Genomic DNA, 15,555 nt, shown 5'->3' with positions numbered 1-15,555 from the left:
CACAGTGTATTCTACATCCCTAATCCTACCCAATACCTGAACTTAACAACCACCTACTAACTATTAATAACCAGCAAATTAGGAGTTTATTGAGGCAAAAGCCATAGTCAATGTTTTGTTATTAGCGAGATCTTAAATTAAAGTGTGACCGAAACATCATACAAAAGTAGGTGGCAGAACTGATGGCCTGCTGTCAGGAAAATAATGTTTCCTTAAATGTACACAAGATCAAGGAAGGAGCAGTGCACCCCAATCTACATCTGTGAGTCAAAGGTGTAGAGGGTGGAAACCTGTAAATTCCTCAGAACCTACAGGGCAAACTATCAGTTTAATATCAAGCAGACGGTTTTCCAACTTACAGATCAAATGACAAGCATTAATCCTGCAAGGACTTCCATGCAGCAAACCACTTCATGCCTGATCACATACTCATATCAAAGTGTCTTGTTTGCCAGTCAGCAGCAGCAGCGATGGCCTAACCTCATGTATGGAAAACTGCTAGCGCCTGTTTATAAAACAGCTGCTAAGAAAACAATTTTCTGCAAGAAGCGATCTTTAAGCAGTAATGCTTATTTAAAGCAGCAGGGTTTGCGTCTGCTGCAGAGTCTTCAGGAACAAAGCTCCCCAAATGTCAAGAGGGGTGTTGCTGAAAACAACCGATAATAAGAGGCTGCCCAAGGCTCTGCAGGGCTTTGTCCTCTTTTATTGTCCTTTATTGCGCCATCGGTTACCCTGAGAGGCTCACGCTGAAATATATTTGACTCATCACCAAAGTTGCTCAAATGTGGGGGAAAATAAAGCTGGTTTCGATGTGTTTGCTGCCGGACGCTGGGGAGGGGCTGACCACCGCATGCAATCTGTGGGGTTTTCTTCTCCCTCTTTTGTTTTGCGACACAAGCTTTTCCAGCAACGACTGGACGAGCAGGCTCCAGTAAATCACAACTGAGCTAAATTTAATGCTCAGTTTGTCTGGGGATGCATGTGTGCCGAGGAAGATTGTTTTCCTGAAGGGGAAAATAAAACCAAGAGAGAGAAAAAAGGCTGGAGTATTAAAGCGGAGCTGTCATGCGCTACTACTGTCTGTGCATCAGGTTTCCAGTTGAACGAACACGTGTGTGTGTGTGTGTGTGTGTGTGTGTGTGCGCCAGGGAAATCTGGGACTGATTCTGAGGAAAAAATACACACACATGCTCATTATTAATAATATTATTAAAAGAAACATCCATGTCTGACTACAAAAAAAATTAAATAAAATCATAAATTCCCTTGTGTAAAAGACATACACGTTACAATAACTTATACTGAAGTGTGAACTGAATGTAATGTTTCCATGCACTTAATCGCGTGTTATTTACAATTAAAACGAATTAGACCACACTGCATCATATTTGCTGAATGAAATCTAATACTCATTTCTGTAACACTTTAGCACAGGGAACAATTCTCACTATTAACTAGTTGCTTATCAGCATGCCTATTTATAACATATTGGCTATTTATTAGTACTTATAAAGCACATATTCTGCATGAGCATATTCTACATCCCTAATCCTACCCAATACCTAAAACTTTCTTACTAACTAAAACTCCTACTAACAGCAAAGTAGAAGTTTACTGAGGCAAAAGCCATAGTTAATGGTTTGTTAATAGCGAGAACTGGACCTTAAAATGAAGCCTGACCCTTGCTTCTTATGAAATTTGGGGTGCTGATTGCAAAAATAATGTGTTTTGCTGTAGCACATCACACTTTTTCACAAAATGTGTGAATTTTGTAGCACAGGCGAGGTTTAAAAGGTAAAGAAGTCTTGTATTACTCCTTGATCAGCAGAAAAACTGCCAAAAAATATGTGGTTCCTATCTTCCTCTGAGTCAGCGAACAATTCCCAGGCAATTTTTTTCACATATATGAATGATTCTGACAGCATTATTTCAAGCCTAATCCTGGAATTAGGAATTACAGCAAGTGACAGAAGAAAATGCAAACATAACTCAGATGTTTTCTGTTACATCCTGTGGGTGTTTACAGATCACAGAAAAAAATCACTATTTTCCACTCCTTGAAAATTCTGAAAATTGAAACCTGAAAAAATTGAAAATTGACTGCTTTTGTTATTTTGATAAGTGCATTAAGGCTGATAAATATAATTTGAAAAAAAAAAATCCTTATTCTTACACTGTAAACAAATCTGTAAAATTTACGGTAAAAAAACAGCAGCTGTGGCTGCCAGAATTTTACCACAATAATATGGAAGCAACATTTTAGGTTTTGCAGTATTAAATTTACTTTTAAATACTGTGATTTCATTAACTGATATAAAGTTAATATTACCAACCTATTGAAGTACTGAAATCTGTTTTGTACCTTTGTAATACACTAATGACCACCAAAAGCAGGTGGTGATGAGAAAGTCAAATGATGAACCAAAGCCCATAACAAGCAGCTTTTAAATATTAACATATATAGAAGGTGCACAGTGTCATTCACACAATCACTAGACACCATCATGGTAACACACATGAAACTGAAAAAATGCAATAAACATTCATTTAACATCAGATGTAACATACAACCCTAATGTACAAAACTGAAAACTAAGAAGAGAGTCATTTAAAAAAAAAAACAACATTAAATTTGAAATGTAATGCAGGGAATTCTGGGAATGTCAATTTAGGGTTATTTACTGTAAATTTTATGTTCTTTTTTCACTTCTGAAAATGGTATACTACCATAAAATTACATGCGATGTCCAATACAGTTTTTCACAATATATAGTAGGCGAACTTACCGTTAACCATTTAACAGGTTTTTACTGTAGCATTTTTACAGTCTTTTACCATTAAATTCATTCATTTTTTAGTGTATTTTATATATATAATAAAACAAAAGCTGTATGGAGTTTTTTTATTGATATTTTGGAAATCAGCATTATCAAATAGGGTAATTTTAGGCACTTTGTGCAAATCAGCAGCAGAATTTTAGTTTCTTTTTGAGATACTGAACATTTATATTAAATGCAATTAGTTAAACTCAAGGGTGTATTTTTGACCCACTTAAAGGGGTCATCGGATGCCCATTTTCCACAAGTTGATATAATTCTTTAGGGTCTTAATGAAAAGTCCATAATATACTTTGATTAAAAATTCTCAATGGTAGTGTAAAATAACACCCTTTCACCTTGTCAAAATCAGCTCTGCAGAAATCAGCCTATTCTGTTGCATGTTCCTTTAAATGCAAATGAGCTCTGCAGAAATCAGCCTATTCTGTTGCATGTTCCTTTAAATGCAAATGAGCTCTGCAGAAATCAGCCTATTCTGTTACATGTTCCTTTAAATGCAAATGAGCTCTGCTCGCCCCGCCCCTCTCTTCTCTCTGTGGACTGATGAGCCTGTTTACTTTAGCCGCATTTAGCCGTGAAACTAACTAGCACATTATTAACAAAGGCGATTTAAGAAGAAGCATAAAAAACTTATACTCACATTCTCACAAGCTGAGAATGGCTTCATTTGAAAAAAGGAGAAATTATTTTTTACAAATTTAATAAAACACACTGGGTGGATTTTTATCATTATAGGTTGTTTGTGTACACACACTGCCAACACACATTTATGTTTTCTGGACCTTGAACATGTCAGTTATGTTGCTGTCTATGCAGAGTCAGAAAGCTCTCAGATTTCATCAAAAATATCTTCATTTGTGTTCATTTGTGCTGCTAAAATACCCCAGATTTTCAATGCTGCCAATGAGATACTTGAGCTGAAGTGGGCTAAAATCGAACCCGTCGCTCCTGCATAAGGTCCATTGCTCTGCTGGTCTGTATCATGTGCGCTAAATCCAACATCATGACTCTAATAAATCATCTAGATCCGGGTCTAAACGAACTACTTATTGCTTGCGGGTTGTTTGAAAGCTCAGTTAAAGATGTGTGTTTACAGGGTGTCTGTTACCTATAAAATAGTCTCTCTGACCTGGTTTTTGACTTGCGGCAGAGAGTATGTGCCACACTGAAGCATATTCTGACTTAGACAGGAGGAAACAATTTGACTGACATGTAAAGTGATTAATCGCAGCTCTTATTGTTAATAGGTTCATAAAGTGAGCACACCACAGTTTGCCAACACCTAGGCCTATCGGGCATAAATCAGTGAGCTACTAGTTCATTTTGTACAATGAAAGAAAATCTGTCATTCTCTGAGTTTTCCACCGTCACGTCGTGAGTGCGGCGCAGACAGGAAGTGACCGCCCTTCCCTCTCTGCTCGTCCACTTGCTCAATCCATCCTCCTTTAAACCTTGTGGTGACTGCCTGATTTAAAGCATTAATGGAGCATTATAACTCCACACATTATTGCAGAAAAATGTGGTTTTGTTTTGTTTTGAGGTGAAACTACAGCACAGGAGTTATCTGGCATTTATAGTATATTTACAATGATTTTCTAGTGTGTCTAGTTAGTTTACATCAACCCGAATTCAGATTCTGAAAGTTCTGCTTTGTCTACAAAATAATCTGTTCAAATGTTCAAAGTTTTATGTTTTTACATGTAATTTTTTTTACTCTATTGGCAATGCCAGTTTGCTGTTTTCAGTTTGCATGTTCCTTAGACTGGTTAAATTACTTTTGTTTAATGCAATAGAAACAGAGTAATTGTTTCCAGTCTACGTTTTCCATCTCAGAACCGTTGCAGTTGAGCCGTTGAGTCCTGATTACTGATAAACTTCTGAAAACATTTCCCGGGAAGGCTTGTACAGCTTTAGTATCACGCTTTATAGCTGAAGACTGGCATATGGCTAACAGGTCCTCGACTATGTGTGTGTGTCTCCTGCTCAGGTATTATCAGTTAGATACAGTTGAGTTGTAAAGCAGCAAAAAGGTTGAGGCCAAAGTCAGGGAGGTTGAGTTTCAGCGCTCGCTAACTTCTCTCCTGGCTCTTTTGTGTGGGTTTGTTTTTGCTCCTCCTGGTAGAGTGGTGGCGGTTGTGTAGCGTCATCAGACACCGTCAGCGTCTGTGCTGTAGACAGTAGCTTTACAAAGAGCCCCTCATTGAGGACAGCCTTCTGTACAATGGCGGGCCGTTGGTCTGTGCACCTGGGAGTCATGCGAGTACAAAGTGATGTCATAAAATTCAATCAGTAACAGCACAGATGCACAGCGCTCTGACCGACATCAGCGAGAAGTTCCTGTAGGACTGTTATGACTGTTGGCGGGATCCCGTGCGGTCAGATGGACATTATCGCAAAATAAAACCAACTTTGTTTACTAAATAAATTAATAATGCGTATGAAATATTGATGTGAGGTGAAGTTATTATGTGAGAAGAAAGTGAGCATGGACTGTTGTGACAAAGTTATGCAGAAAACTGAGATTGAGTAGTGGATTGCATGAAAATATATAGCATTAAATTTATTAAAATGTTATATTTAGTACAAATTACCCATTTCTTGTAAAAATATATGGAGGTAAATGTTGATTATTATTGTTTATTCCATTTTTTTATTGTTTATTATTAATGAAATGATTAAAAATAATTCTTCCTTAAATTAATTTACTGAAAACATGCCAAAGGCATGCCATAATTAAGTCGAGTTTTACTGTATTTTACATCAAACTGTTTAAATTTACTTGGTTACAAAGCAAAACAAAACATCACCAAACCTGTAAACAAAAACAATCCCAATCAAAACAAAACAAACTAAACAACAAACAAAGCAAAACAAAATGTCAAAAACCAAAACAATCAATCCCATCCAAAACAAAACACAACAAAACAAAAACAATCCCAATCAAAACAAACAAAACAAACAAAAAACAAAACAAAGCAAAACATCATCAAACCTGTAAACAACAACAAAACAAAACAATCCCATCCAAAACAAACCAAAAAAAAAAAAAACAAAGCAAACCAAAATGTCATCAAACCTGTAAACAAAAACAAAACAAATCAATCCCATCGAATTAAACAAACTAATTAAACAAACTAAACAAAAAACAAAAACAAAGCAAAACAAAACGTCATCAAACCTGTAAACAAAAATAAAACAAAACAATCCCATCCAAAACAAAACAAAACAAAACAACAACAAAAAAAATGATAAAAAACAATCAATCCCATCCAAGACAAACAAAACAAAAAACAAAGCAAAACAACACGTCATCAAACCTGTAAACAAAAACAAAGCAAAACAAAACGTCATCAAACCTGTGAACAAAAACAAAGCAATCCCATGCAAAACAAACAAAACAAAAAACAAAGCTAAACAAAACTTAATTTCAAAAGACAAAGTAATCCTCTCCGAAAGAAAACAAAACAAAAACAATTCAATCCCATCAAAAACAAAACTTTTTGGTCCATATAATGAAAGTCTTGGACCCCACTGTCTTTCAATATACAGGCAAAAACAGTTTATTTATTGTTCAAAGAAAAAAAATTACTTAAAGGTTTAGAATGACATGAAGGTGAGTAAATAATGACATGAGGATTAAACTGATTTGAACCATCCCTTTTTGCTGAAATAAAAAAATCTATCAATTTTGTGTCATGAGTGTTGCAAATGAAACAAACCGTTTTAGTTTAAGGACATGATCTAGTAATCAGAGTAATCTCTGAAACATCTCAAACATCAACACGGCATTGCACAAGGAGCGCAACTATGTAACTATGTTTTGTTTCAAAATCTAAACATTCGTTGAGCATGTTTGTTTGGTTGCCTCAAGTGCTGCTTGCAATCATCACTGATTTAAGAGGGGTCAGTTGGATTGGTACAGCACACATAGGTCAACAACAACAAACCTTTACGTGACCCTGTCGTGGGACGCGTTCCTCTGCACACACATGAAGAGGGGAAAAGGAAACTCTTTCCAGGGTCCGTTCACTGAATGGGCCGATCGCCGTGGCAACAGGATCACTTCATCAGTGGAAGTGAACAGATGGTGGGTGTGCAACAGGCAACATATGTTCCAATGAGCCGAGGCCATTACTACAGATGGAGGGTGGGAAGGAGGCCGGCTCTGAAACATAACCTGACATTTCCTCCTCATTTGGCAGCGCATTGTTACGTATCACAAAGAGAGATTAGCCCGAAGCAGTGAATAGCAGCGCAAAATCTCTTTAAAGGCAAATTACTAAGAGTCCCTTGCATTTCTCCACACACTTTACTTAACCAAGCCAGGCGGACGGACCGTATTTCACGTGGTGGTCTGGGACAGAGGAGGGCCGTGCTGTTCACAGTGACTGATATACAGCTCTCTTGTTCCCCTTGAAAGATTTTATGCCACTGAGGAGGTAGGGATGCTCCTACATGTCTTGGGTTGACATGCCTTTACAGACAGCAACAGGTCAATGAAGCAAAATCATGCAGCAACAGCATCCAAACAAACCTCCTAAGTTCAAACACAAAAACTGACCCTACATAATTTCTTAAAGGGATAATACAGCCAAAAATGGAAAATTGGTCATCATTTACATGTACATCACCTGTATGACCTGTATTGTGTTCTGCAGAACACAAATGAAGATATTTTGAAGAATGTTGGTAACCAATTCCATACAAAATAAAACAAAAAACAAAGTAAAACAAAACAGAACAAACAAAAACACCCTGTCCCATCCAAAACAAAACAAAACAAAACAAACAAAAACAAATTCCATCCAAACAAAACAAAAAACAAAGCAAAACAAAAACAATCTCATCCTAAACAATACAAGCAAACAAAACAATCTCTTCCAAAACAAAACGAACAAAATAAAACTAACTAAACAAAAACAAAACAACAAAAAACAAACCCATCCCAAACAAAACAATTCAAAACAAAACAAAAAAAAAAACAACAAAACAATCCCACCCTAAGCAAAGCAAAAGCAAAAGCAAAAAAAAAAAAAAAAAAAAAAAAAAAAACACAATCCCATCCAAAAAAACCATCCTAAACAAAACAAAAATCAATTCCATCCAAAACAAAACAAACAAAAAACAAAAAACAAAGCAAACAAACAAACCAAAATTAATCCAATCCCATCCAAAACAAAATATTCAAAAACAAAACAACCTCATCCAAAACAAAACAATCCAATTCCATCCAAAACAAAGAAAACAAAACAATCTGATCCAAAACAACATGCAAAACAAAACAAAACAAAAACAATCCCATCCTAAACAAAACAAATAAAAAACAAAGCAAAACAAACAAAAGAAAACACAACAACCCCATCCAAAAACAAAACAATCAAAAACAAAATCCCAAGCAGAACAAAACAACCAATAACAATCTCATCCTAAACAAAACAAACAAAAACAATTCCATCCTAAACAAAACAAAGCAAAACAAAACAATATCTTTTAAAACAAAACAATGCAAAACAAAACAAACAAAAAAACGCCAATCCTATGCTAAGCAAAACAACTAAAGAAAACAAAACACCAAAAAACTCATCCCAAACAAAACAAACAAAAACAATCCCATCCTAAACAAAACAAAGCAAAACAAAACAATCTCTTCCAAAACAATCCAATACCATGCAAAACAAAATAATCAAAAACAAAACAATCCCATCAAAAACAGAATCACACCCAAAACAAAAACAAAAAACAATGCCATCTTAAGCAAAACAAACAAAACAAAACAAAACAAACAAACAAAAAAACAATCCCATCCAAAAACAATCCCAAGCAAAACAAAACAACCAAAAACAATCTCATCCTAAACAAAACAAAGCAAAACAAAAACAAAACAAACAAAAACAAAACATTAAAAACAAAACAATGCAAAAGTAAACAAAAAAATCCCATCCTAAAACAAAACAAAACAAACAAAAAAAGTAAACAAAAAAATCCCATCCTAAAACAAAACAAAACAAACACAAAAAAACAATTCCATCCAAAACAAAACAATCAAAAACAAAACAAAACAAATAAAACAAAACACAATCCAATCCTACACAAAAACAATACACAAAGCAAAACAAAACAATCCAATCCCATCCCATCCAAAACAAAATAATCAAAACCAAAAGAAAAAATCATATAGCGAAACAAACAACAAAACAACCCCATCTAAAACAAAACAAACAAAAAACAATCCCATCCAAAACAAAGTCAAGCAAAAAGTCATTTAACATGTAACAAAAATAAATAAATAAAATAAAATCCACATGACTGGCATTGTGACATCTGTAGAAGAAATCTTTGACTTACACATAAAATAACCGATCATGTGGAATCGAACTAAAATGACTGGATTTCACAGAAATTTGCCAAAGAACATGACGGCATCTTACCCTACTGTATGATAATAACATTGTATGACAAAAACATAAACAGCACTATTATAAAGTTCATTATAAATTTACGTATGACAAATATATGTTTTTATAATTGCCATTTGGATATAACAAGGTCTCTTTCTAGAAATATGGCCAGTGTACTTCTTCACAGCAAAGGTCTGCTATTAAACATGTTTTTTGAGTTAAAGAATGAAGTTGAAATCATAGTAACTTTTTTTATTGCCATAACTAACTGAAGACATACATCAGTTAAGAAACAAACAGTTCTGTGAAAGTCTGTAAGCATTAGTCAGGAGAACTGCACACAGAGTCTTGTAGCTAGTCCAAATACAAAAAAACTGACAACACCAAAAATAAAAACAGTTATTTTTCTCCAGTAGTTGTCTATTTTTCTTTTGTTGGTTTGTATCTTGGTGTGAGTCCACATACAATTACGGCAAGAGTAAATCTGGGGCCAGTTCCTGAGTTTTACAGTCCTCTATTCATAGCTGCTGCCGTAAATATCAGCGGCTGTATATGTATTCAGTACACCTCAGTATTTTTAGACTCATGCAAAGCCATTTTCAAGCAGTGGTCTCAAAAGAGAGATAAATCCCCGCAGCAAATCATAACACTACCTGATGATGCTGTAATATTAGACTGCTGTTTTTATTTTCTGGGTCAGGAAGCAATTACAGATCTTCCGAGACAGTGACAGTGGGTCATTTTTAACTATGGAAGGACTTTATGTTTTGACTCAGAAACCAAAAGTCATGGGAGGGTGGTTATTACAGAAAACAGATCTAACAATCTGTAATTATCATCATTACCACCACCATCAAGCAAACATGTCTATGTCCTCATGGTGTACAATTACATTATTACCATGAAACACAACAGGTTTGGTTTGGAGGTTCTGGCTCCCCCAATTGAACAGTCTATAGTGCCATAAGAAATACTTATACTTCTTATACACTACTTTTCAAAGTAAAAAAGTTTTATTCAAAACTATTTTAAATCAACACTCTTTTATTGATTTATCAAGGAATAAATAATACATTTCCACAAAAATATGAATCAGCACATGTTTTTTCAACATTTATAATAAGAAATGTTTCTTGAGCAGCAAATCAGCATATTAGAGTGATTTCTGAAGGATCATGTGACACTGAAGACTGGAGTAATGATGCTGAAAAATCAGCTTTGCATCACTGGCATAAATTAGATATAAAATATATTCAAATAGAAAACGGGAATTTAAAATTTGTATAATTTTTAAAATAAATTCAGGCATGGTGAGCATAAGCAAGTAAATAAAATAAAATAAAATAAAATAAAATAAAATAAAATAAAATAAAATAAAATAAAACAAAACAAAATAAATCTTAGACAAAACAAAACAAAAAATCCCATCCTACAAAAAAACAAAACAAACAAATAAAACAAAACACAATCCAATCCTAAACAAAACTATAAAAAGCAAAAAAAAACAATCCCATCCCATCCAAAACAAAATAATCAAAACCAAAACAAAACAACACAACACAAAGCAAAGCAAAGCAAAACAAAACAAAACAATAAATAATCCCATCCTAAACAAAACATCATTTAACATGTAACAAAAATAAAATTAAATAAAATTAAATAAATAATAAAAAATAAACATTTCATTCAACAAATTTCATGAGAACTGCTTAAACAGAATTTTCTAACAATTTCTCAGTGACCAAATGGTCAAATAAACAATCCCATTAAAAACAACCAATGCAAAACAAAACAAAAAAACCCATCCTAAACAAAACAAACAAAAAACAAAACACACTTCCACCCAAAACAAAAAAAAAACACCTCATCTGAAACAAAACAATCAAAAACAAAACCAACAAAAAACAATTCCACCCAAATAAAAAAAATCCGAAACAATCATAAATCAAATCAAATAAATAATTTTTAAAAATGTATTCAAAAAAATGTAATGAGAACTGTTTAAACATAATTTTCTAACAATATCTCAGTAACCAAAAGGACAAATAAAACTCTTCATAATTTAGATAATTTAGGCACATTAGTACATTTTTAGCAACATCTGCAGGCAAAGAACTATCTAGCTCATGGTCTAGTATCAACAGTCTAGCAATGTATAAAGCTCACACAGAAGTTACTTTCAAACCAAGCAGCTCTCTACTGGTCAATGCAACAAATCAATCCTGAAAAATCAGCTTTGCATCACAGGAATAAATTACTTTTTAATATATATTTAAATAGAAAATGGGTATTTTAAATATGTATAATATTTAAAATAATATCAGACTTGGTGAGCATAAGTAATTAAAATAAAATAAAACTTTTGACTGGTAGTGTAAGTTTGAACTTTTGCACGATGTGAAAAACAAAATTCTAACAATTTTAAAAGCGTTTTTAAAAGTTTATAAAGAGACAGAAAAATGAAAAATTGCAGCATGTAAACTTCTTATAGAAACTGCTTTAAAGACAGTTGACTGCAGTTGCAAGTCATGCAAGTCATTTTATTATTCACTCACTAACCAGAACTGTTATAGATCACAGGAAGTAGCTTGTTGCTGTGGCTGCTGTTTTTTGACTACAAAAGACCCAAAAAATGCCCACAGTCTCTCTTCTCCGAGACGTTTTTCCACAAAACGGACCCCAGACTCAAAGAGCAGCCCCGCCTGCCCTCAATTTCACAAGCAGAAAGTGAATATGCGAGGGACGGCGTGCCAGATAATTGTTGGCTCCGTCGTGCCTGCTTTCCCTCCCTCCGTCTCTCTCTCTCGTGCTCTGTGAAGGAAATAGTGATGACAGCGTGCCAAAGTCTGGCTTCTTGTGGCAGCATGTGTCCCCACCTCCACCCCACAGCGCCTGCTGCAGAACAAACGCTCCGTTCCCCGCTGAGGCTGCAGAGGCGACTGCCGCCCACCCTCAACGGGCCGGCACCCAATCACCCTCACGCTAACTCCAGCGTCAGCCCGCGGAGCTCTGACCGCACGGCCATGAGAATAGAGGCTATATTTACCATTAGCGCACACATTCAAACACACGCTATAATTAAACAGATGAAAAGGACAATGTGTTGTAGTTAATCTAGTGGTTTTATTTATTTAGTTTAAAAAAGCACTGGATGCACAATCGGCACCCGGTCGTGCCAGGACTGAGCAAACAGATTTAGAATCAAAGCAAAACGCTGCACAGGAAATGATTCTGGACGCTTAAAAATAACTTCATTCAGCGTTACATTTGCATAAGAAACATCCCAGCCCTTTTCAATGAAGCGCAACAGCCCGGTTCCGGAAATAAAAAAATCATGTTAATTTTCTCTCTAAGGAAACTGATGTTTAGCAAAAACACATAAACCTTTTTGGCAAAGCCAAAAAGAGCTCAGCAACAACCATCCTTGGTAAGATTTCTTTAAAAGAAGTCTCTAATGCTCTTAGACGGCATTTATTTGATAAAAAATACAGTAAAAACAGTAATATTGTCAAACGTTATTACCATTTAAAAGATTGTTTTCTATTTAAATATATTTCAAAATGCAATTTCTTTCTGTGATGCAAACCTGAATTGTTCAGGATCATTAGCAAGATTTTTAATGTTTTTTAAAAAAAGTCTTTAATGCTCAACAAGGCTGCATTTATTTGATAAAAATACAATAAAAACAGTAATATTGTCAAATGTTATTACAATGTAAAAGAACTGTTTTCTATTTAAATATATTTTAAATGCAATGTATTTCTGTGATGCAAAGCTGAATTTTCAGCATCACTGGTAAGATTTTTTATGTTTTTAAAATAAGTCTTTAATGCTCAACAAGGCTGCATTTATTTGATAAAAATACAATAAAAACAGCAATACTGTCAAATATTACTACCATTTAAAATAACTGTTTTCTATTTAAATATATTTTAAAATGCAATTTATTTCTGTGATGCAAACCTGCATTGTGTTTTTTAAAATAAGTCTTTAATGCTCTACAAGGCTGCATTTATTTGATAAAAATACAATAAAAACAGTAACAGTCAAATATTATTACAATTTAAAAGAACCATTTTCAATTTGAATACATTTTAAAATGCAATTTATTTCTGATGCAAAGCTGAATTTTTAGCATCATTACTTCAGTCATCAGTGTCAATGTAAAAAAGGCTGAAATGTAAAAATATAATAAAAATTATTAATAAAAAATTTAGTAAATTTAAAATAATGTCACATTTAAATACCTTTTAAAAGTCACTGTTCATATTTTCAACACATTTTCAGTCATTCTCATTTATTTGATAAAAATACAATAAAAACAGTGATTTCCAACTGGATGACAATGAACCATTTTCAATTTGAATACATTTTCAATTTTCATTGATCCCCTGAATTTTTAGCATTTTTAAACAGTCATTTCAATTGCCAAAGGTTCGTCAAAAATCTGCAAATATTATAAAAAAAAAACTTTGTTTTGCATGAGTAAATCTGTCGCCTCCATTTCCTGCTGTGCCTATATGCTCTAGCCATGCCTAGCCAAGTCACGTGTTTGTCTAGTACTGTTTTTCATTCCTGTGGCTTTCATTCTCTGTAGATAAGGGGAAGAGCCGTGCTTTGACCACTTAAGCTGTGGAACTTTCTCCATATCCTATTTCCGCTCTGGGGTGTATAACAATACCTAGCAGAGGCACCGTTTCACAGCCTCATGGGCAAACAGACCACATAAGGGCTCATTGTCTGGATACCAATAAATTCATTAACAGAATTGTTGCATTGGGATTCATCATAATCCGATTAATAAATCACTAGTATCACAATGGGTTTTTTTTAATGGACAATGTGCCCTTACACCTTGAATGAAGATGAAAATTTGAACAACCGGCTCTTTAACAAGAATGTAATATGCCTGTTTTAATGTTTGCACGACATAAAATACTGCATGAACAAACATAAAAAGTTTATGTAATAGTAGGACTTTTAGACATGATGGACATGAAACAGAGTATCAACCCAATATGGGGTTGAAGTGCATTTTGGTCACGATATGCCAGAACCACAACCGCGACTTTTGATGAAATGGCACACATTATCATTAACAAATTTTTAAAGAATGGCTGCTTGAAAACCTAGAATCTGAATGTGTTGAGGGAGACAAATAATCTTTGTAATTGCGAACAACTGGAGTCAACGCCAAACCAGCAGTTGAAAGGTAAAAGATCATCTGAGACTAATTAGGGTCTGAGCAGAATGAATGGGTTTGGCACGCAGTTTAGGAAGCTTCCATTTTGGTCACTGATTCATATCATCCACATGGAGGGGGAAAAAGACTGTAATCTCACTATAAGATATAATTGTGAGGGCTTTCAAGGATATCACTGAACACAGAAGGGAAGGGTTACCCCTATCTGCCTGGTAAAAATGCACATTCATATACAATTTGATGTTTTTAAGTTTTGAGGTTTTTTTTTTTTTTTTTTTACTGATACTGCAGAAAAGTTTGTCACAAACATCTGTGGTCAAACCAAAAAGGGCAGAATCTAAATTAAGGCGCAAGAACATGGACATGAACATTGACATCTGAGAATGAAATGCTTTGTTGTGTGGGTGACAATTGTTTCCACAAGAGCCTAGTTGCTCATTTTTCATCAGTCAGCGTTGTTTAGTTTTGAGAATGGGGCCATCTATAAAAAATAAAAGTCATTGCAGTTGTCAGTGAACAATAGAAGTAAATTGTTGATTCTAATAAAAATGCCATGCTGTAAACTACAAAAGTACAGCTTATCATGAAAACCTTTGATGTAGGCCTGACAAAACCTGAACATTTTAAAAGACAGATGGACGGATGGATGGACGGACAGACGGAGAGGCAGACAGACGGACGAACGGACAGATATATAGATAGACAGACAAGCAAACAGACAGATAGGTAGACAGATGGATGGACAGACAGATAGACAGAACAGATAAGTAAATGGATGGATGGATGGATGGACGGATAGATGGATGGATGGTTGGATTGATGGATGGACGGATGTATGGATGAACGGATGATGAACAGACAGATAGAAAGACATACAGACAAAAGAACGGACAGAAAGATAGACAGATGGATGGACGGACAGACAGAGACTGAAAGATAGATGGATAGGTAGACAGACAGGACAGATAGTTAAATGGATGGATGACTGGATGGACGGACAGAGAGATAGATGCATGGACAGAAGAATGGACAGAATAATAAATAGATGGATGGGTGGACAGACAGAGACTGAAAGATAGACGGATAGTTAGATAGATAGACAGGACAGATAGTTAAA

At 34.7% G+C, this 15,555-nt stretch overlaps 1 protein-coding gene across 2 annotated transcripts in view; it reads right to left on the bottom strand.

Moving 5' to 3' along the window:
• Positions 1-13,679: 13,679 nt before the first annotated feature.
• Positions 13,680-15,555, bottom strand: part of fam120b (family with sequence similarity 120B) — a 26,504-nt gene continuing 24,628 nt past the window's right edge. For both annotated transcript variants that reach the window (XM_051125492.1, XM_051125493.1), the window contains exon 11: positions 13,680-14,919. In XM_051125492.1, the coding sequence (XP_050981449.1) occupies positions 14,898-14,919 (22 nt within the window). In that variant the 3' untranslated portion in view covers positions 13,680-14,897. The remainder of the gene's footprint in view (positions 14,920-15,555) is intronic.

Source organism: Labeo rohita, chromosome 13, assembly GCF_022985175.1.
Source record: "Labeo rohita strain BAU-BD-2019 chromosome 13, IGBB_LRoh.1.0, whole genome shotgun sequence".
In the NCBI taxonomy this organism is placed as follows: Eukaryota; Metazoa; Chordata; class Actinopteri; order Cypriniformes; family Cyprinidae; genus Labeo; species Labeo rohita.
The sequence above is the reverse complement of the archived record's forward strand: the minus strand, read 5'-3'. Positions and strand labels throughout refer to the sequence as shown.